The following is a 24213-nucleotide window of genomic DNA, read 5'->3' on the forward strand; positions in this document are numbered from 1 at the left end:
ACAAATTTATAAATCTACAGTCACGGATAATGCAGATTTTGTAATCCACAAGCATATGGGTGTATGAAATGGCCCTAAGGTGTAAATGACTCACAGCTACCCATGTTCCATCAGTACTGGGGTTGATCTGCTGCGGTTTTATAGTGCCCTTTATCCTTGGGGCCATGCAGACGAGCTCAGCATATGGGAGTTGAATGAACAGGCCCTCACCACTTGTGGGGGCAGCAGCTGGCCTGTGTTATGCAGGGTTTCCGATACTGCCCACTATTCTACTGGTTCTGGGATAGGTTGTAGAAACCACTGCCCTGACTGATGCTGCACTAATCTGACAAGATTGAAGCCCCTGTCTCCAGTATCTTAGAGCTTGCTAGACCAGACTGCCTCCTCTGCCTTCTTCACACCAACTGGTCCGGTTGCAACTGCCACTGCACCCAGCTCTTGAACACCAACTGCCATCGCACCCAGTTCTTAAACTTCCACCCGACAACCAGACCAGATACGGAATTTCTGGTCTTTTGTCGCTATGTCCGCCCTGAAGGTGCAGGAAATACCTCACTTGGTTTGCAAACCACCTCTGTAATGTGATATACTGCTGTCTCCATTCCTTTGGATTTCCGGGGAACAGCACATCTGCCACAGCCCCATTCCCCTTTACCCCATTCACAGAAGATGAATGGTAGATAACAGAACGAATAATCAGAATGCATGGTCAGCCAAGTTCTATAAGTTAACTTGCACATAATACAATAGGCTCTCCATGTGTTTTATAGCTCCTGCTGAAAAACACAAACTGATACATTTTACCATCCATGTGTTATTGTTAGTATAGAAATACAAATTGTTAAGCAACTGTAATTCTGTAATAAGCTGCTTGTTACCTTTTGCCTGAATTATCATAGTATGTTTCATCATATCAATTGATGGATGGATAAGACACAATCGGGATTCTTGCTTCTGACTCAAACAAACTCCATTTTCATTTACAATCATCCAGTTCCGATCAAAAAGGAGACCTTGCTCTGCCACTGGCCACTGGGAGGCCTAATAAAAGACATGAATATTGAGATAGGTATTCATAGTTTACAATACAGCACATTGTTTGATATAATTTTTGTTTTGTTCTCCAGCATACCTAAATTTGTGCTGTGAACTCATTGGGCTGTGAGTTTTAAATGATTTTTCTCCAATTCTTGTTACTACACTAACATTTGGCAAGTAGTGTTACTAACAGGGTAATTCCCAACTTATTAAGTAATGGCATATTGTAGGATATGTATGCCATCACTTTATGATTGGTGGGGGTCCGGCCTTTAGGACCCCCAACAGTCCTGAGATTGAAGGGTCTACAGTGTGGATTTAGAGCTGTGTGACCTTCTAAGTTTTCCCTACACAGTGGTGCTCCCGGCCACCTAGCTGTGCAGGGAACTGTAGTTGGCCCCATTTACTTGAAATAGCTGTGCGGCAGTACCCTGCAGAACGGGTGGCTGGGGCACCACCGTGCAGAAAAAAACAGTGAAGGGGACGCAGTGCTAAATCAGCGCTGTGGCCCCTTCATTCTTGGGATCAGTGGGAGTCCGAAGTTGGACCCTCACTGACCATAAAATTATAGCATGTCCTAGCAATATCCCATCACTTTCCAAGATGGAAATAACCCTTTAAAGGGGGTTTCCAGATTTAGGTAGATGAAGATTAAACATTGTATAATGAAAAGTTATTTTATTATTTATTTACAGCAGTATTAACTTCTAAGGCACTGTACATATGAAATACATAGGGGTGTAAATATTAAACATATGAACAAGAGATAAGCAATAGTTAGACTGGCAAATAGTCAAAGACTGGCACAATGGAAGAGAGAGCCCTGTCCACGAGGGCTTACAATGGGTGATGGTAGAAGCTGCTTAGACACAGTTGTTCAGTGGAGATAGTTATTGCAGGTTGTAAGCTTTACTGAAGAGGAGGGGTTTCAGGTTGCTTTCGATGGTGTGAGAAACTCTGATGTGTTGGGGTAGTAAGTTCCAAAGTATGGAGGACGCACAGAGGGCATGTACAAGAATTTTTGTTGACTCAAGGTTGGGGAAAGAGCAGATGTGTGATTGATAGTTCTGGTAGGGGGTTTCTACTTTGTTAATATACTGTGTGATTCAATTCATCCCCATTGTCAAAATCTCTGCTTACTTTCTGTGAAAGGGAACATTGTTGTTTACATCCAGAGGCTGAAACCCTATCGAACCCCAATATGGTTCACAGCTAAGAGTTTGCTACAATTATATCCACTCCAGGCAATCTTTTGTGATCTAAACTGCCTGCACTTCAGGCTGATACATTTATCTACGCTGATACACTGTAGTAAACTTTCAGGAATGGAGGGATGTTTGTACTGCTTTTGTATTTTGCTTACATACAGATATATACAGCTACCGATGAGTTCAATACTAGCTCTATAAATTCATATGCAGTGTGCTCCCTCTAGTGGTGGCTGCATGCAGCCAGAATTATATAATTTATCAAGTCGGAAAAACAGATCTCCCTGATATAATTAGCCTGAATTTTGTAGCAAATAAAATGGAATAATATATTTTTCTTGGCAGAGCTCTCAATATGGCGCGGGGCCCATTCTTAGTTTTGATATGGGGCCCTATAATTTCTGTGTATGCCCCTTGATGAAAAAATACTGGGGAGCAGTATTTCTTAGTACCTAATCAACAAATCTAATCTGCTCACTGTTTCTGTAGAAAAAAATTGCAAATCTGACCAAATATTAATATGCAAATATACTATAAATTTGCTCTTGAGATGTAATATAAAGTAATTTTATCCATGCACTTCCCACTTATTTGAGCAACTTCTATTTTACCAAGGTTCCTTTCATCCAGATTTTGGATTGTTTGATTAATAACAAAGTTGACTATATGAATATGCAACATACGTAAAACTTCTCTCCACAGGATGAAACAAGCTCCCTCTTTTCTAGTTTAACAACATAGATTATTGCATATGTATCACTTGCAGTAGCTCTCAGTGGGTTGCCAATCACTTGGGAATAATATTTTGCACTAGATATACTACTGTCAAGATGTTCGTTTTCTCTCTTTAGCAAAACTGCCAAATTCTGAAATATTATTACTGAAAATTATTAATTCAGCGATAATTCATAGCATAGATAGAAACATGTAACGATTACATCTTCTTGTAGCGTTCACTAAATGTTGTAATTATAAAAGCCTACTCAACAACAATGAATATATTCATATGAACACCCTTTCACCTCTCAGTTTATATACATCATTATACAACTATTTATGTACAGATGTAGCACTCTTTATCTTGACTTTTAACGCATTAAATACACAGCGGCAAGAAACATTAACGTGGCATTTTTCATGGTCTTTTCAATGGCTTTTGTTGTGTGATAGCACGCTGCAGCAAGTTATCAGAGTCAAGATAAACTTGGCTACATCTGTATATAGTTTTGTCTTTCTCCAAGTTAAACAAATAGCAAGAAACTTGTGTGTAGGAAGCCTTCCAGCATTATTTAACAGTTCACAGATATCACAGTGCGAGAAAAGGCAGTCGTCAGCTTATTTTTAGTATTTTACTTGTGTCGGAAATACATATAAAACGTTTATCTTATCTGTCTGAATGACAATTTACATCTCGACTATAAAAAAAACAATGCATTGAATGAAATCCAAGGTTCTATTTACAACAAACTGTTATATCTGTTGTCAACTTTTTATGCCAAGGTGACATCTTATAATAGGAAATTATTTGGCTTAGATGATGATAGTAGTAGACATATATTGTGTTGGTCTCAGTTTAATAATTCTGTATAGTTGCAAGTTGTGTAAGTCATGTGAGGATGTGATGGTTCTCTTGCGTTTAAAGGTGTATGAAAAAAATTGCATTGTTAAAAAACATTGTGTTGAAGACTCATAGATCAATGTCAATATTAAAGCTTCAAGCATTTAACTTTATCTGTGGTACTTTGCTTCTAAATCTAATCATATCTCTGGAGAAATTTAGCAACTTAACCCGTTAGTGACCGGCCCATCGTGTTTCTATGTCGGTCACTAACGGGCCTTATTCCGATGCCATAGACTTTTTACGTCGCGGCATCGGAATAAGTTTACAGAGCAGGGAGATGTCAAATCTCCCTGCTCTCAGCTGCTAGAGGCAGCTGAGGGCTGGGAGCGTCCCTGCTCTGCCCTGTGAGATCGATATTAGTATCGATCTCACACGTTCAACCCCTCAGATGCGGTGCTCAATAGCGAGCACCGCATCTGAGTGGTTTTGGAGAGAGGGAGGGAGCTCCCTCTCTCCCCCACTGACTCCCGGCGATACGATCGCCAAGTGTCTGTGTCTGTAATGGCAGCCGGGGGTCTAATAAAGGCTCCCAGGTCTGCCTGGAGCGAATGCCTGCTAGATCATGCCGCAGGCATGACCTAGCAGATGCCTGTCCGTGTTAAACGGACAGGCAGTAATACACTGCAATACAAAAGTATTGCAGTGTATTATAAATGTGATCGCAGAATCGCATATTATATTCCCCTAATGGGACTAGTAAAAAAGTGAAAAAAAAGTTTAATAAAATAAATTTTAAAAAAAATGTGAAAAAAAATGAAAAACCCAGCTTTTCCCCTTACAAACTGCTTTACTATTAAAAAAAACAAAATAAAGTTAAAAAGTTACACATATTTGGTATCGCCGCATCCGTAACGACCCCGACTATAAATCTATTACATTATTTAACCCGCACGGTGAACGGCGTAATTTTTTTTATAAAAAACTATATACTGACTATATACTGACTTTAAAAAAAGTGATAAAACGTGATCAAAAAGTCGCATCTACTCCAAAATGGTACCAATAAAAACTACAAGTCGTCCTGCAAAAAAAAAGCCCTCATGCAACCGCATCGGCGAAAAAATAAAAACGTTACGGCTCTTCAAATATGGAGACACAAAAACAAATAATTTTGAAAAAAAAGCGTTTTTACTGTGTAAAAGTAGTAAAATATACAAAAACTATATAAATTTGGTATCGTTGCAATCGTAACAACCCGCTGAATAAAGTTATTGTGTTATTTATACCACACGGTAAACGGTGTAGATTTAGGACGCAAAAAAGAGGGGCGAAATTTCTGATTTTTTTCTATTCCCCCCCAAAAAAAAGTTAATAAAAGTTAATCAATAAATAATATGTACCTAAAATTGGTGCTATTAAAAAATACAACTTGTCCCGCAAAAAACAAGACCTTATACAGCTATGTCGACGCAAAAATAAAAACGTTATAGCTCTTGGAATGCGACGATTGAAAAACGTAAAAAATAGCTTGGTCATTAAGGTCCAAAATAGGCTGGTCATTAAGGGGTTAAACATTCCCATAATAAACCCCCAAAAATCTGAAAATACTAGAGACTTGTGTCACCTACTTCTTGTGTCACATTACCTAGAAATACACACATTGACCATATTGAGAAACTCTCACAGGTTTACGTTTCTCATTCTACCTGCTCAATGCCATAACATTTCTAGAACTTACACACTTAAAAATCTAAACTGCAGTGAAACTTCTCGAAATACTTATCTCTAAGGGTATGTGCACACGAGAACTGGCTTTTACGTCTGAAAAGACAAACTGTTTTCAGGAGAAAACAGCTGCGTCGTTTCAGACGTAAAAGCTCCTCCTCGCATTATGCGAGGCGTCTTTGACGGCCGATCATTTGAGCTGTTCTTCATTGAATTCAATGAAGAATGGCTCAAATTACGTTTCAAAGAAGTGTCCTACACTTCTTTGACGAGGCAGTCATTTTACGCGTCGTCGTTTGACAGCTGTCAAACGACGTCGCGTAAATGACAGGTCGTCGGCACAGTACGTCGGCAAACCCATTCAAATGAATGGGCAGATGTTTGCCAACGTATTTGAGCCGTATTTTCAGGCGTAAATCGAGGCATAATACGCCTCGTTTACGCCTGAAAATAGGTTGTGTGAACCCAGCCTTAGAGAAGACCACCCGGATCTACATCAAATGGCACTATGCTGGGAAAAATCCAAGCTAACATTTTATTAGCACTAGGGCCACTTTGTTTTAGTCCTAGTGATATGCTATAACTTAAGATAACCTCTTTACTATAAAAAAAAAATCACAGGTCAGAGCTTCATTTGTTTGCTACATTTCCCAGATCCACTGTTCTCCAAGATGCTACTAGCGTCCCCTTCTAGGGCATCTCTGAGATTTTATCAAGTAAATATTTGGTGAAACAGGGGTGTATACTAATGTACATGTAGACATCAAAACATATGGTTAATAATAAATGAAACTAAAATGATCAAATGAAGTCATTTTGCTCCGGCGTATAATCCATATTCATATTAAAATACTGCACGTACTGGCACAAAGTTACCTTGTGTCAAAGTCATACTGGCAAGGGCACTCTTCTTTTACTTTGTAAGAGTTAGTCTTAAAACGTTCGGCTTTTTTTCAAATTTAATTTTCGTAATAAAAGTTGTCTTTATGTCCTCAAAGTTCTTCACCAGACAGGTCAAATAGAACATATATTTGAAGTGTGCACTCATGATTGCGGCCATTCATCATTTGTTCCTCCTATTCAGTTTCGCAGTGTTCAATTTAGAATATGATCTGTTATTTGGAAAACTATCTTTTATATGTAGGCGATTTGTCACTGCCCTGGTAGTGCCCTCAATTTCCAGTTTACTGGAAGAGGATGACCTGAGCAAGTCGGCTTCGAGGAAAGTACTCCACTATTATTGACATTCATTTATTCAATCCACACAGCTGTGGTGGGTATGATTTGATGCCAGGTCAGTGTGCAGGCCATACACATATTTCATCATGCATTATTTAGCAAAGTCACTGCTAAGGTGTGCATATCATTAACCTGCCAAAAAAAGCTATTAAAATCTTCAAAGAGAAACATTTCAAACAGTTCAACAGTATTTAAATGTCATATTTCTGCTGCAAATCTATTTTTAATGATAAAATTTCTTTGTAATGTTAATCTCACTCTTCTTAATTCTAACGTTAATCAAATCATTGCTTAGTTGCCGAGTGCAGTATATCACTGGACTATACAATCACTTGTATATTATGATATGAGTGGGAGGGAGAACATGAAACACACAGGTATTAAACTTGTACAATGCTTATAAAAAACGTGTGCAAATAACATTTACAAAGATGCATGAGAATTAATGGTCATGGGGGCAGACATTCCTTTAAAAAATCCAGATGCGCCAAGAATACAACAGTCAATCTGCCTATAGATGGCTGTTTTTAGACAATTTGTATTCATTTGCACAGGTAACATAGACTTTAAATTTAGGGTACCTTTAAAAAAAAAAAAAAAAAAATTCAAGTTTTACATTTAGCAAATGATATGTGTAAAATAGAGAAAACTCCTGACCCAATTGGTGATGACTACCGACATTAATCCGTCTTTGTCATGGTGACACAGCAACACTAATATGAAGTCTAATATATCTGTGCCAGATTAAGGGTGTCTGTGGCAAGGCCTGCTCCAGGTTTATGTGGACCCTTGGACGACACAGACTTAGTAGGCCCCTTTGCAGGGGAACTTACGGCGGCAGTAAAATGGCAGAAAATGTCACTTTGTGCCCCCATATAGACGTTAGGCCCTGTTTATGCCCCCATATAGGAGTTAGGCCCCTGGTTTGTACCCCCATAAATTTAGTGCCCTCTGTAGATAGTGCCACACAGCCCCCCTCCCAGGTAGTGCCACACAGCTCCCTCCTCCCTGGTAGTGCCACACAGCACCCCTCCCAGGTAGTGCCACACAGCCCCCTCCTCCCAGGCAGTGCCACACAGCCCCCTCCTCCAAGATAGTGCCACACAGTCCCCTCCCTGGTTGTGCCACACAGCCACCCTTCCTGGTAGTGCCACACAGCCACCCTCAATGGTAGTGCCACACAGCACCTCTCCCTGTAGGTAGCACCTTTTGGGTTCCCTCTAGGAGTGGAATCCCCAGCCAGAGCATTGCCGACGCTCTAGCTGGGGATTCCGCTTCAGGAGAAACCCCTGATGTCACTGTCCATATATGGACAGTGTTGCCAGGGGCAACCCCAGAGCCATAGTCTCGGGCAGAGTACTACTAGCACTCTGCCTGGGACTCCTGCTCTGCTCCTGACATCACTGTCCATATATGAATATAGAAAAAGAGACAACACTCCACAGGTCAAATAGAAAAAGTTTATTCACCCATCAGTGAAAAAGGTGCAACGTTTCAGCTGCTCAATGCAGCCTTTGTCAAGCACCCAGATACCCTGGAGGTTCTTGTTCTACTGTTCTGCCCATATATCTCTCTCTGGATACTGTCCATATATGGATAGTGATAGTGATGCAAGGGCTCTGCTCCGGGACTCCATCTCTGGGGAAGTCCCTGACATTACTGTCCATATACGGCAAGTGATGTTATGGGCAACCCCAGAGCCAAAGTCCCGGGCAGAGCGCTACTAGCACTCTGCCTGGCACACTGCTCTGCTCCTGACAGCACTGTCCATATATGGATAGTGATGTCAGGGGCTTCCCCAGAAACTGAGTCCCGGAGCAGAGACGCTCATAGCGCTTTGCCTTAGACTCCTTCTCTCCCTCTGACATCACTGTCCATATATGGATAGTGATGTCTGGGGCTTCCCCAGAGACATAGTCCCGGAGCAGAGACTCTTGTAGCGCTCTGCCTGGGACTCCTTCTCTCCCTCTGACATCACTGTCCATATATTGACAGTGATGTCAGGGGCTCCCCTAGAGACGGAGTCCTGGAGCAGAGCCGCTAGCTCTCTGCCTGGGACTCCTTCTCTCCTCCTGACATAACTGTCCATATATGGATAGTGATGTCAGGGGCTTCCCCAGAAACTGAGTCCCGGAGCAGAGACGCTCATAGCGCTTTGCCTTAGACTCCTTCTCTCCCTCTGACATCACTGTCCATATATGGATAGTGATGTCTGGGGCTTCCCCAGAGACAGAGTCCCGGAGCAGAGACGCTTGTAGCACTCTGCCTGGGACTCCTTCTCTCCCTCCGACATCACTGTCCATATATGGACAGTGATGTCAGGGATTTTCCCAGAGACGGAATCCTGGAGCAGAGCTGCTAGCGCTCTGCCTGGGACTCCTTCTCTCCTCCTGACATCACTGTGGGCACCCAAAAGAGTAGAGGCCGGGCCCGGATTCGCCAGGTGCGGACGCCGGCCCTGGTCTGTGGTATAGAGCAGTTTTTGTGGGTCCTCGTTACAAGGAACAGATGTTGACTTTTAATTGAGTGGCGACCATGTGTATCAGACATAGCACTCTAAGGCAAATTCTGCATACTTTAGCCACATCATAGCTAAGCACTTCCAATAAATTAGACATATTTCCATTGCCTCCAATTCATACATATGCTACATAGTTACATAGTTACATAGTTACATAGTTAGTACGGCTGAAAAAAGACACATGTCCATCAAGTTCAACCAAGGGAAGGGAAAAGGGAAGGAAAAATTTCTACACATAGGAGCTAATATTTTTTTGTTCTAGGAAATTATCTAACCCTTTTTTAAAGCCATCTACTGTCCCTGCTGTGACCAGCTCCTGTGGTAGGCTATTCCATAGATTCACAGTTCTCATGGTAAAGAAGCCTTGTCGCCTCTGCAGCTTGAACCTTTTTTTCTCCAGACGGAGGGAGTGCCCCCTTGTTTTTTGAGGGGGTTTTACAAGGAACAGGATTTCACCATATTTTTTGTATGTGCCATTAATATATTTATATAAGTTAATCATGTCCCCCCTTAGTCGTCTTTTTTCAAGGCTAAATAGGTTTAATTCTTTCAATCTTTCCTCATAACTTAAATTCTCCATGCCCCTAATTAGCTTCGTTGCTCTTCTTTGTATTTTTTCCAACTCCAGGGCATCCTTTCTATGAACTGGAGCCCAGAACTGAACTGCATATTCTAGATGAGGCCTCACTAATGCTTTGTAAATTGGTAATATTACATCCCTGTCCTGCGAGTCCATGCCTCTTTTAATACACGACAATATCCTGCTGGCCTTTGAAGCAGCTGATTGACACTGCATGCTGTTATTGAGTTTATGATTTACAAGTACACCCAGATCCTTCTCAACAAGTGAATCCGCTAGTGTAGCTCCCCCTAGGACATATGATGCATGCAGGTTGTTGGTACCCAGATGCATAACTTTACATTTATCTACATTAAACTTCATCTGCCAAGTGGACGCCCAAACACTTAGTTTGTTTAAATCTGCCTGCAATTCATGAACATCTTCCATAGACTGAACTATATTACATAGCTTGGTGTCATCTGCAAAAATAGAAATAGTGCTATTAATCCCATCTTCTATATCATTAATAAATAAGTTGAATAATAGTGGTCCCAGCACTGAACCCAGGGGTACACCACTTATAACCGGGGACCATTCAGAGTAGGAATCATTGACCACAACTCTCTGGATACGGTCCTTGAGCCAATTCTCAATCCAATTACAAACTATATTTTCTAAACCTATAGTCCTTAATTTACCCATTAGGCGTCTATGGGGGACAGTGTCAAATGCCTTTGCAAAGTCGAAAAACACTAAATCCACAGCGGCCCCTCTGTCTAGACTTCTGCTCACTTCTTCATAAAAACAGATTAGGTTAGTTTGACAACTTCTGTCCTTAGTAAAACCGTGCTGGCTGTCACTTATAATGCTATTTATTGTCACATTATCCTGTATATAGTCCCTCAATAGCCCCTCAAACATTTTCCCCACGATGGATGTTAAGCTTACTGGTCTATAATTACCTGGGGAAGACCTAGAGCCCTTTTTGAAAATAGGCACCACATTTGCGCTGCGCCAGTCCCTTGGCACTATACCAGTCACTAGAGATTCTCTGAATATTATGAAAAGGGGGACAGAAATAACTGAACTAAGCTCCTTAAGGACTCTAGGGTGTTACCCATCTGGTCCCGGGGCCTTGTGCACATTTATTTAATTTAATTTAGCTTGGACCATATCTACATTCATCCAATTCAGTATATCAACTGATATATTAACAGCACTGGCAGCGGCTACATCAGCTGCTCTTTCTTCTGTTGTATATACAGAGCTAAAGAACCCATTTAGTAACTCTGCCTTCTCTTGATCCCCTGTGATCAACTCCCCATTACCATTATCTAGGGGTCCTACATGTTCAGACCTTGGCTTTTTGGCATTTATATACTTGAAGAATTTTTTGGGATTTGTTTTACTATCCTTGGCCACCTGCCTTTCATTTTGTATTTTTGCTAATTTTATTACATTTTTACAGATTTTATTAAGCTCTTTATATTTTACAAAGGCTACAGCTGTACCCTCGGATTTGTATTTTTTAAATGCCCGTTTTTTGTCGTGTATTGCCCTTTTCACAGAAGGTGTAAGCCGTGTGGGGTTTAATTTGAGTCGTTTATACTTGTTACCTATAGGAATAAATTTTGCACTATAATAACTCAAAGTAGATGTGAAAATCTCCCATTTATCATTTGTTCCATTATTTGACATTAGTTCTTCCCAGTCCATATCCTGAATTGCAGCCCTCATCCTGGGGAAATTGGCTTTCTTAAAATTAAATGTTTTTGCCCTCCCAGCCTGCGTTTGTTTTTTACAGTATAGGTAAAATGTAACTATATTATGATCACTGTTACCGAGGTTTTCACGAACATTGACATTCCCAACAAGATCTGCATTATTAGAAATGACCAGATCCAACAGAGCTTCACCTCTAGTCGGGTCTTCCACAAACTGGCCCATAAAATTTTCCTGCAACAGGTTGAGGAAATGTCTCCCCTTTGCAGTTGAAGCTGAACCATGACACCAATTAATATCCCGGAAATTAAAATCTCCCATTATCACTACAGTACCCGCCTGTGCAGCCCGCTCCATCTGTTTATATAGCTGAACTTCCATCTCCTCAGTTATATTGGGGGGTCTATAGATTACACCAAAAGTAATTTTTTCAGTGTTTACCTCCCTTTCTAGTTCCACCCACAAGGTTTCAACCTCCTCACAGTATTCACCAACTATTGTCTCTTTCACACTCGCCTTCATATCACTTCTCACATACAGACATACACCACCACCTTTCCTATTTGTCCTGTCTTTCCGAAAAAGTGTAAAACCCTGTAGATTTACAGCCCAATCATGTGAAGAGTCCAGCCATGTTTCAGCAACACCAACTATATCTATATTTTCTTCCAGTATCAAGGCCTCCAGCTCCCCCATTTTGCTTGCTAGACTTCTGGCATTTGTGAACATACACTTTAACTTGCCTGTCAGTTTTTCACTTTTATTATCAGAAATGTGATTTGACATTAATCGGGCCTTTTTATTTACACTGATGTTTTGTAACGAAAGGATCTCCTTATCTTGTTGTCTAGTCCTCTCCCCACATTCTGTTTCTCCCCCCACCAATATAGTCTGACCCCTCTCTAACCTGGCTACCCCTTTTTTTTCTACATTGGCCTCCCTCCTCAGCCCTAGTTTGTGAAAAATTATCATTCCATCCAATGCCAAAGCGTTCTTTCTACAGAGTATATACATAAAAGTGTTATACATCGCTCAAATAACATTGCTATGCAGTGTTCAAATAGTAGTGCTGTAAAGGATCTGCCAGACACAGCTTCTGTGTCAACGCCCATAGGTAATCAGTCTGCACCTGCTTCTATGTCTGTGAGACTGACTCCATCTTCCACCACTCAGGATGACAGGCTTAGGAGTGGGAGAGCCTATCACAGCCTGGCCAGACGGAGCTACCTCCCGCCCTCTGTCTATTTATACCTGCCTTTCCTGTTCCTCCTTTGCTTGTGATTCTTCTCTGCTGGTTTCCTGGCCCTGCTGCAGCTTCTTGAACTACTGACCCTCTGCTTGTTATTGACCTTGGCTTTACTGACCATTCTTCTGCTCTGCGTTTTGTACCTCGCTCATCTCCTGGTTTGACTCGGCTCGTTCACCTCGCTTGTTGCTCACGGTGTTCCCGTGGGCAACTTCCCCATTTACCCGGCTTCTTTGTACCCTTGTCTGTTTGTCTGTCGTGCACCTATTGAGTGTAGGGACCGTCGCCCAGTTGTACCCCGTCGCCTAGGGCGGGTCATTGCAAGTAGGCAGGGACTAAGTGGCGGGTAGATTAGGGCTCACCTGTCTGTCTCCCTACCCCATCATTACAAGTGCATTGAATAAAAAATATTGCTCATGAAACAGTGCCATACAGCACCCTAATAATAATACCATACAGTGCACACATGATGACAAAAAATAATGACAAACAGTGCCCACATAAACAGTCTTATAGTTCCCATATATTAGGGTCATGCAAATGCCCAAATAGTATCACTTTCCAGTGCCAATAAACAAGTACCATATAAAGCACATATAAGAGTAAAGTAGAGTGCAAAGATAAGGCTCATCATGTTTGGCCATACAATTTACAGTATAGGTTTGTTTAACCCGTTAGTGACTGCCAATACGCCTTTTCACAGCGGTGACTAAAGGCTTTATTCTAATACATATGCCTTTTTACGGCACTGCATCAAAATAAATCTGCGCTGCTGGACTTGCTCAAGCAGGCGGGATCTAAATCAACATCGATCCGGCCCGTTTAATCCCTCAGATGTGTGGTGGTCAATCGCAACCGCCACATCTCAGTGGTTTTAGAGGGAGGGGGATCTATCCGCTATGTGGGGGTGTGGGTTGTTAGTGAAAAGAAAGGAAAAAAACTATAAATCCAGCACTGAATAGGAAAAAATTCTGAATGTAGCGCAGAAGCCCTTTCCCAGGCTGAGTAGCAGAGAACATTTTTGCTACTGCATTTTATAGTTCTCTGCAATGAGCATGAGATCTCATGAGTTTTTAACTGTCCTATCCGATTTCTACGGTGGATGGAATAACTGCACCAGACAACTTCAGCTTCGACCCACCAGAGCCACCAACCACATAAACTACCCTTACTAGTTTCTGCATCCACCCTTATATACATTTTGGACTCTTAGACTTGCACCAATCATAATCCGGTCCTGTTTTTATACTCCCCAAAAAAGGGTTAAAACAAAAATTTCACATTGTCTACGGAAACACATAATTGTTTTATACATGAACTACCCCCTGTTCCCACTGCCAACCCCTACATACTCTGCCTCTCAGTCCCTGAGAGGCAGAAACGATTAATGCCTGCAATCTCCAAACTGAAAAGGCCTGAGGGGGGATCTTATTTCTTTGGCCAAAAAAGTTCCTGAACAAGCTTTGACTATCTCTTATGATATTTCCTCCTCCCCCTTTAATTGTTTTTTTTTTTACCATGTATTGGTTCTATCATTAGTAATTTCCTAGGAACCCAAATTAAATGTAGGCAGAATCGGGGATATTTTTGGAGCACAGCCGAAAACTGCACTGAAAAACGCTTGTATTTTACCGTGATTTGACAAAACTCCAACCTGCATGCGTTTTTCGGTGCGGTTTTTGCCTGCACGCCAAAAAAAAAAGCAAAATCGCGCAGTGTGAATACACCCTCAGTTAAATACATCTGATTAGTCATTAGTGCAGTTGAGGTTTCTGTTAAAAATGCAGCAGGATCAGAAAAGTCAAGATAGGAAACTACGAGTGCTAAGAACAAAGCAGCAGGCTGAAGCGTAGTCAAGAGACAGTCCGTGTCAAGCTCACAGGCAAGGCAGCGGAGTAAGCAAACTAGAACAGGAAAACTAGAGGATCGGTGAGTCTACACCTGGTATATGGCAGAGGAAAAAATCCAAGTTTAAATAGCCTTGGGAAGTGAAAGATAATGTCAAACATCACAGAAGATTATAAAGCTCAAGCCATGAGTAAGCAAACAGAAGCCATGGGGGGGAGTCTGGCTGAAGAGTTAGGCAGTATTCACACGGGGTCTTTTGCCGAGTTTTTTGACGCGGAAACCGCGTCGCAAAACTCGGCAGAAACGGCCCGAGAACGCCTCCCATTGATTTCAATGGGAGGCGTCGGCGTCTTTTTCCCGCGAGCAGTAAAACTGCCTCGCGGGAAAAAGAAGCGACATGCCCTATCTTCGGGCGCTTCCGCCTCCGACCTCCCATTGACTTCAATGGGAGGCAGGAGAAAGCGTGTTTTATGCCCGCGGCGCTCAATGGCCGCGGGCGAAAAACGGCGCGATAATTGCTGTTCACACGGAGTATTTTGGGGGAGGAATATCTGCCTCAAAATTCCGTTTGGAACTTTGAGGCAGATATTCCTCCCCAAAATACTCTGTGTGAACATAGCCTAAGCCTTCTGGCTATTCAGTGGACCCTGCACAGTCTGCCTGGTCTCACTCTGGACTGCATGGGTACTAAAAGTGTCAGCTCCCATTTTTCCCAACGTTACAGTGGGGCTATGAGGGGCAGCTGCATTGGCACAACTGCTGTGCCTTTGTGATCTGACTCCTATAATACATCCCAGGGTGGGAATGCACTGCTACTGGGGATATACTATTACAAAGGAGGTTAAGAATGATGTGATCAATTCCTAATGAAACACAAAAGTCTGATGCTAAAGTAGCAACAAAAACTAAACCAAATATCAAAAAACTACCTTGCAATGAATAACATCACAAATAATTTAATAAGATTTCACATTTACTCAAGATTGTGACCTGCAAGCCTCATGCACATGACTGTATTTTTGCGGCCGCAATTTATCTGCATTTTTGCATTCTTTTTTATGGCCCCATGAACACGACCGTGATATACACGGATTGGAGCGGGGAGGCAAATCCAGACCAAAAAAACTCAGGACAAGTCATTTATGGTTCGGATTTGCGGATTCACCAATAACTGTGAACTGTTGTCCGTGAGTCCGGATGACTCACGGATGTAAAACAATGGTTTTCTGCGGTCTGACAGAGTACAACAGACCCATGGTATTGTGGAACGCAAAACGAATATGGTCTTGTGCGTAAGACCTTAGTCCTTTAAGTTGCGAGGTGGAGCTTCCATGGATCGGACTTGTTTTTCCAGCACATCCCACAGATGCTCGATCGGATTGAGTTCTGCGGAAATTGGATGCCAAGCTAACACCTGTAACTCTTTGTCATATTCCTCAAACCATTCTTACTTTTTTTTGCAGTGTAGCAGGGCATATAATCCTGCTGAAGAGGTCATTGCTATTAGGGAATACCATTACCATGAAGGGGTGTACTTGGTCTGCAACAATGTTTAGGTTATTGGTACATGTCAAAGTAACATACACATGAATGGCAGGACCCCAGATTTCCCAGCAGAACTTTGCCCAAAACATCGCACAGCCTCTGACCAGCTTGCCTTCATCCCATGGTGCATCCTGGTGCCATCACTTCCCCATGTAAGCGACGCACACGCACCCAGCTGTCCTCATGATGACGGGAGAAAACGTGATTTATTATGCCAAGCCACATTCTTCAATTGCTCCATGGTCCAGTTCTGATGCTCATGAAGATATTTAAGGGGGTTTGGACAGTAGACAGCGGTCATCATGGAAACTCTGACCAGTCTGCAGCTATGTAGTCCCAAATGCAACAAGTTGTGATTCCTTGTGTTCTGACACCTTTCTATCATAGCCAGCATTAACTTTTTCAGCAACTTGTGCTATAGTAGCTCTTCTGTGGGATTGGAACAGATGGGCTAGCCTTGTAGCCGGCTCACCGATTGTCCTTCCGTCAACCACTTTTGATAGGTACTAACCACTAAATACCAGGAGAACCCCACAAGACCTCCCAGTTTGGAGATTTTCTGACCCAGTCATCTAGCCATCACAAATTGGCCCTTGTCAAAGTCACTCACATCAACTTCAAAGAACGGACTGTTCACTTGCTGGCTAATATATCCCACCCCTTGACAGGTAACATTTTAAGGAGATAATCAATGCTATTCACTTCACCTGTCAGTGGTTTCAATGTTATGGCTGAACAGTGTACATTAAATTTTTGTCTTTCGGTTAAGTTCACAAATCGATTTAAATTTTAGCTGCGAATTGCGGCAAAACCATGCCCTTTTGCTGTGATCTTGCAAAAGTTTGTTCCAAATGGCGTGTTTTTTACAAAAATTACAGCGAATAATGCATTTTGAACGCGACATGAATACCCAGCCTTAAAAAAAACCTGATTCCTCCCATAGGGGAAAATAGGTGTCAGAGAGGTTGGAGTTTTACCACCAGGTCTTGACACATTATAAACTATTGAAGAGGAAACGAGACACGGCGCCACATAGTGCAATAAAAGCAGGATGGATTAGAGCCAAATAGAATGGTAAAAGGTGCTCACCTTGGGTTATAGACACTGGCAGGTGTCAACAACGAGGGGAGAGATGTATATCAAGAGCTGCTGCCGGGTCCGTACCACAATAAAAATAGGATTTTCTGTCAAATTCAAGTAACAAAAGAGGAAAAAAAAGGGACCAAAGGCGCTCCTATTAATAATAAAGCATGGTATTCAACATAAATGGTATTTAATCGTAAAAGGGACTACGCGTTTCAACGCCGGACCGGCGTCTTCATCAGGCCAATACAGAAGTGCGGTTTACAGAGGCTTAAGTACAAACACAATGAATAATTAGCTGTCAATCAAAAAAGCAAGAGAACCCGCCAAAAAACGGGTCAGAAGTCAAATGTCAAAAGTCACCTGTCTCACAATACGTTACTGCACAAAAACATGATACCGCAAGGTCAAAATAACAATACAACGATGTTTCCAGAAAGAATGTTAAAAAAGTTGGAGCAATGAGACACACATAGTAAGGTATGATTAAAATACAGTAAGAATATACCAAAATAAACACACAAAACCCCCTCGGTGCCACACACTATAACAGTACCCCCTTTAGGCCCCACAATAATAATAGTGCCACACACAGCCCCCCTGTTGTAGATAGTGCCACACACAGCCCCCTCTTGTAGAGAGTGCCACACACAGCCCCTTCTCTTGTAGATAGTGCCACACACAGCCCCTTCTCTTGTAGATAGTGCCACACACAGCCCCTTCTCTTGTAGATTGTGCCACACACAGCCCCCCTCTTGTAGATAGTGCCACACACAGCCCCTTCTCTTGCAGATAGTGCCACACACACAGCCCCCCTCTTGTAGATAGTGCCACACAAAGCCCCCCTCTTGTAGATTGTGCCACACAGCACCCCTCTTGTAGATAGTGCCACACACAGCCCCCCCTAGTAGATATAGCGCCCTCTCCCTGTATAGTGCCGCACAGCCCCCCTAGTAGGTAGCACAACACAGCCCTCCCTAGTAGATAGCGCCACACAGCGCTAAGCAGTGGGGCAGGGAGTCAATGTCTCTCTGCTCCACTGCCAGATAAAAGCAGCTTGCTGCTGCCTGTGTCCACCGGAGGATCCTCTGGTCCTCCGGTGGGCCAGTCTGACGCTGCTTGCAAGTCAAAAACAGACGTACTAGTTTATGGATAAATGGTAGTAAATAAGCAGAACACTTAGAATATATATGAAATGTAGTAAGGCAATATATACAGTAAGGCCCCATGCACACGAACGTGCTTTTGCGGCCGCAATTCCCCCGAAAATCCACAGGAGAATTGCGGCCCCATTCATTCCTATGGGGCCATGCACACGACCGACGGTCCGTGCATGGCCCCGGAGTCCGGATCGCAGAAAGAACGGGCAAGCCTTATTACGGCCGTGTTCTGCGGTCTGGGCTCATTGAAAATAATGGCCGCGGCCATGTGCATAGCCTGCGATTTGCGGGCGGCTCGCGGCTGTCACTCCGTGGCCGGCCGACCCGGAAATCATGGCCGTGCACATGGCTACGGTCGTTTGCATGAGGCCTTACCGAAAAGCAACCAACCACAGCAACCAACAATAATCATATGAAGTTATATGAAGTTATAAAGTGTTCAAGATCTTTATGTTACTTTGGAAGAACTTTAGTGAAATTGGAAAAAAAAAAACAAAGTCAGCTTAGTAACTTGAAAGCAAGAGTAATTCTTTGTACTTTAATTGCTTGTTTTATTTAATTCAATTCACTTAAATCATAGTTTTTTTTAGATTGTCCAATATTGCATTGTTGCATTACTTTGTTTACCCTTGTGTCTAGCCAATTAGAATTTTCTTCTTGATTGTGTTACAGGAATATTACCTTTACCAAAATGTAAATATTAGAATTAACAACAAAGTTAAATATATTAGACTAACTATATTAACCCCTTAATGGGCTTTATTCTACAGCGCCGCTATTCCACGGCGCTGCATTAGAATAAAGTAAACAGAGCAGGGAGCCGTGAAATCTCCCTGCTCTCAGCTGCCAGAGGCAGCTGAGGGCTGGGGGCGTCCCTGCTCTGCCGGGTGAGATCGATATTCGTATCGATCTCACCCGTTTAACCCCTCAGATGCGGTGCACAATAGTGTGCACCGCATCTGAGTGGTTTTAGAGAGAGGGAGGGAGCTCTCTCTCATCCCACCGACACCCGGCGATAAGATCGCCGAGTGTCTGTGTCTGTGATGGCAGCCGGGGGCCTAATAAAGGTCCCCAGGTCTGCCAGTAATGAATGCCTGCTAGGTCATGCCGGAGGCATGACCTAGCAGATGCCTGTCCGTTTTAAACGGACAGGCAGTAATACACTGCAATACAAAAGTATTGCAGTGTATTATAAATACGATCGGATGATCGCATATGAAAGTCCCCTAGTAGGACAAGTAAAAAAAAAAAAGTTGAATAAAGTTAATAAAAAAAAATGTGAAAAAAAAATGAAAACCCCACTTTTTTCCCTTACAAACTGCTTTATTATTTAAAAAAACACAATAAAGCAAAAAGGTTATGCATATTTGGTATCGCTGCGTCCGTAACGACCCCAACTATAAAGCTGTTACATTATTTAACCCGCACGGTGAACGCTGTAAAAAATAAAATAAAAAAACAATGGAAAAATTGCTTTTCTGTTAATCCTGACTTAAAAAAAACTTGATAAAAAGTGATCAAAAAGTCGCATCTACTCTCAAATGCTACCAATAAAAACTACAAGTCGTCCCGCAAAAAACAAGCCCTCATAAAACTGCATCGGCGGAACAATAAAATAGTTATAGCTCTTCAAATGTGACGATGGAAAAACGTAAAAAATGGCTTGGTCATTAGGGCCCAGAATGCAAGCAGGGGGAAGGGGTTAAATGGATTTTTTTGTTGACAATTTAAATCCAAACTTAACCCATGTTCAAAACCTCTTGTTCTCTTCATCGCTTGCTCTAATGGTAATGGGATTTTGCAAAAACCTACAATTTTCTGGGGGGCAAAGAGTAAATTGATCACCCGATGATGAGGCGCTGTGACAGCACAGGTGAAAGATCCATTGTCACTGTGTGGCTGCAGCTGTAAAGACCTGAGTTCATTAGTATTGTATTGTAGCCTGCGTTATTTCCCAGCATTACACAAACAGAGTTTTATGTATTCTGTTATGATTTTTATTATCTCTGTGCAATGTTTAGGGAAAAAACTCTGACAAGCGCTCAATGCTTTGTTCATATGCTCAAACTGGTGACACAAATAATTATTTCTCAGGGGATCAGGCTCCCACTGTTGCTTCACTGACTCGGTCATTGCTAGAACAAGAAAAGCCCTGCCAGTACAAGCAGTGCCAATTTAATATCATAGGTATCATGGATTTAGGGTAAGAACAAACGAGGCGGCACTCATGCGCAGGCAAATGGACATACAATTTCACTGTTAATTGTGTGGTCATTAGTCACCACATTGGGGTGTGTTCTTACCCTCATCTTTCCAGCTGGCTTGACACACAAAGCCAGGTGATCCTGACCAAAAAAGTTATCTTGACTTCACCATGGCCTCAGGAGAAATATTATTGCCGCAAGATTGGCATGTGTGAATTCAGCCTGTGCATGAGCTGGGCTGCAGGCACATTAAAGAGAATCTGTCACCAGTTCCCCTCCACCCTCTACAACGCTGATCTGGTATTGGTTTGTTTTTTGTGGGACGAGTTGTATTTTTCACTTGGACCATTTTGGATGCATATAATATGTTGATTAACTTTTATTAACTTTATTTTAGGAAAGAATTGACAATAAACAGTTATTCCAGCAATGTTTTTCACATTATAAATATATGCCGTTCACTATGCGGCATAAATAACAGGTTACCTTAACTCTATGGGTCAGCTCGATTACGGGACTACCAAATATATAAAGGTTTTATATTTTTTCCCAACGTTTGCACAATAAAAACGTTCGGGCGGTCCGCAATTAACTCTGCAGGGACGTTTCAGAACGTCCTGCAGATTTATAATTTTTTCCGCTTTGTAGCAGCATTTAGCTCCTTGATACAGCTCTCTCCAGACAACTGACATCACGGAACTCTGCCCAGAGACCAATCAGCATCGTCTTTGGGCATGTGATCATTGTGACAGGTTGTCACAATGATTACAATACTTTCACGTCGGCGGCGCTTCCCCATACTTGCGGCACCTCCTGCCCTCTCTTGCGGCACCCTCCATTCCCCCTCATGTCACTGCCCCCCCTCCCTGTAACTTCTCCCTCTCCTGGCAAGGAGGGAGAACATTAAGTAATAAAACTCACTTTTTTTTTTCTTCTCTCCAATAAATATAATTATCTCTACTTATCCATCCATTTATCTATCCGTCTATCTATCCATCTATCTATCTATCTATCTATCTATCTATCTATCTATCTATCTATCTATCTATCTATCTATCTATCTATCTATCTATCTATCTATCTATCTATCTATCCAGTGGCGTAACTACCGCTGTAGCAGCCGTAGCCCAGCGATAAGGAGAACGGGGGACCGAAAGTCCCCTGAAGTTCTCCATGAGAAAACTCGGACTTCCGGGGTCTGTCGGCAGCTCCATAGAAATGAATTGTGCACCAGTCGCGCCTGTGCACATGCGTGACCAGCGCTCCTTTAGTTTTTATTGAACTGCGCAGACCCCGGAAGTCCGAGGTTTGTCATGGAGAACTTCAGGGGACTTTCGGTCCCCAGTTCTCCTTATCGCTGCCAGCTATCACACATGTATCCCCTATATGGTGTTATCTACAGGGGGGGCTGTATGCTGTTATCTACAGGGGTTTTGGGGCTGTATGGCGTTATCTACAGGGGGGGGGGGGTTTGGGGCTGTATGGTGTTCTCTACAGGGGGGCTGTATGGCGTTATCTACAGGGGGGGCTGTATGACGTTATCTACAGGGGGGCTGTATGGCGTTATCTACAGGGAGGGGTTTGGGACTGTATGGCGTTATCTACAGGGAGGTTTGGGGCTGTATGGCGTTATCTACAGGGGGGGCTGTATGGCGTTATCTACAGGGGGGTTTGGGGCTGTATGCCGTTATCTACAGGGGGGGCTGTATGGCGTTATCTACAGGGGGAGGCTGTATGGCGTTATCTATATGGGAGCTGTATGGCATTATATACATGGAGGCTGTATGGCGTTATCTACAGGGGGGGTTTGGGGCTATATGGCGTTATCTACAGGGGGGGCTGTATGGCATTATCTACAGGGGGCTGTATGGCGTTATCTACAGGGGGAGGGCTGTATGGCGTTATCTACAGGGGGGCTGTAAGGCGTTATCTACAGGGGGCTGTATGGTGCTATCTATAGGGTGGCGCTGTGTGGCGTAATCTACAGGGTGGCACTACATACAAGGGGGGGGGGGGGTTGTGTGATACCCAGGGGAGGGGGGCCCTAGTCAAAAGTTTGCAATCGAGCCCAGTCTTTCAGAGTTACATCTATCTATCTATCTATCTATCTATCTATCTATCTATCGAGGAAACAGCACCACAGAGACTCTTTAGCAGTGTAAAAAAGTTGCTGTAGCTTTATTCAGACAGATACATCAAAAAAGTTCAGCTCTGTATGCACTTTTTTGATGTATCTGTCTGAATAAATATACTGCAACTTTTTTACACTGCTAAAGAGTCTGCGTGGTGCTGTGTCCTCCTTGACCATATTGATGCTGGATTAGCTATCCTATTGACAGCGTGCACACTGGAGCTCACCTGCGTGACAGTTTTTCTTCTTTGAAATATCTATCTATCTATGCACCAGATGTCAAAAAATATCACCTAAATTCATATATTCACATATTTTTTTAATTTATTTCCCTTTTTTCCTTCTTATGTTTTTTAAAAAGTAAAATATATCTATTATTTGCTTTTTACACAATATGGAAACCCAACCTGTTTTGAGAAAAACAAGACCAAATACATGTAGGTTGGAAGAGTAATAGAAGAACAATTGCTATTGGCACATGTCTAAAACTTGAAAATGGGCCTGGTCAGGAAGGGGGTTAAAGCCTCTAATCAGGAAGTGGTTAAAAAACAAAACATTACTTATTTTTTAGCGGTACAAGGTGTAGTTTTCATTAGTGCTATCTTGGTGTATATGGGATTTATTGATTAAGTTATATTTTAATTTGGGGGGGGATGTAAAAAAAAAGTAATTTTACCATGTTTTTTTTTTGGGATGCCGTTCACCTGGCAGTTTAATTAATATATTAGCGTCATTGTTTGAAACATTAAGATCGCGTTGATACCATATACGTGTAAGTGTTGTTGTTTTTTTTTCCCTCTTTTAACTTTTACTAAACAAAACTACTTTCTATGGAAAAAAAAGTGGTTTTATTTTATTTTGACTGTAATCTTTTTTTTTTTTTTTCTTAAACTTTATTTAACTGTTTAACTTTTTTTTTTTCTAGTCCCACTAGTGGACATCACGTTGCCATCTTCTGATCGCAGATATAATGCTTTGGTATACCAAAGCATTATTGCCTGCCAGTGTAAAACTGACATGCAATCTTTTAGGACATGCCTCTGGCATGGTGTAATAGGCGGTTGCTAAAGGCAGATCTGGGGGTCTTTGCTAGGCCCCCGGCTGCCATGGAAACCCATCACGTTCCTCCCTCTGTCAAACACATTAGAGGCCGCGGGCGCTATTGACTGTGGAATTTATGGGGTTAAATTGCAGCAAATCGGACTACTCTCCAATTCAGGCAGTTACGGCAGGAGCCTGGCTGTGTATAACAGCCGTGCTGTTGATCTCGTGAGTACAGTGGCAGTACCTTGGAGATCAGAGTAATGGATATATCCGTTACGGTGCGGGAACTAGCTCCTGCTTGTGACGGATATATCTGTCATTCGTCGTTGAGGGGTTAAGGTGTTAATGAGCCAAACAGAACTACTGCTTATTCACA

The 24213-nt window shown here is 42.4% G+C and overlaps 1 protein-coding gene across 1 annotated transcript in view; it reads right to left on the reverse strand.

Annotated features, from left to right (window-relative positions):
- The window catches only part of MOCOS (molybdenum cofactor sulfurase), a 442257-nt gene that overhangs the window by 36484 nt on the left and 381560 nt on the right, over positions 1 to 24213 (reverse strand). Inside the window, exon 9 of the mRNA XM_075828507.1 lies at positions 879 to 1041. Coding sequence (XP_075684622.1) covers positions 879 to 1041 — 163 coding nt within the window. The remainder of the gene's footprint in view (positions 1 to 878; positions 1042 to 24213) is intronic.

Source organism: Rhinoderma darwinii, chromosome 5 (genome assembly GCF_050947455.1).
Source record: "Rhinoderma darwinii isolate aRhiDar2 chromosome 5, aRhiDar2.hap1, whole genome shotgun sequence".
NCBI classification, from domain to species: domain Eukaryota; kingdom Metazoa; phylum Chordata; class Amphibia; order Anura; family Rhinodermatidae; genus Rhinoderma; species Rhinoderma darwinii.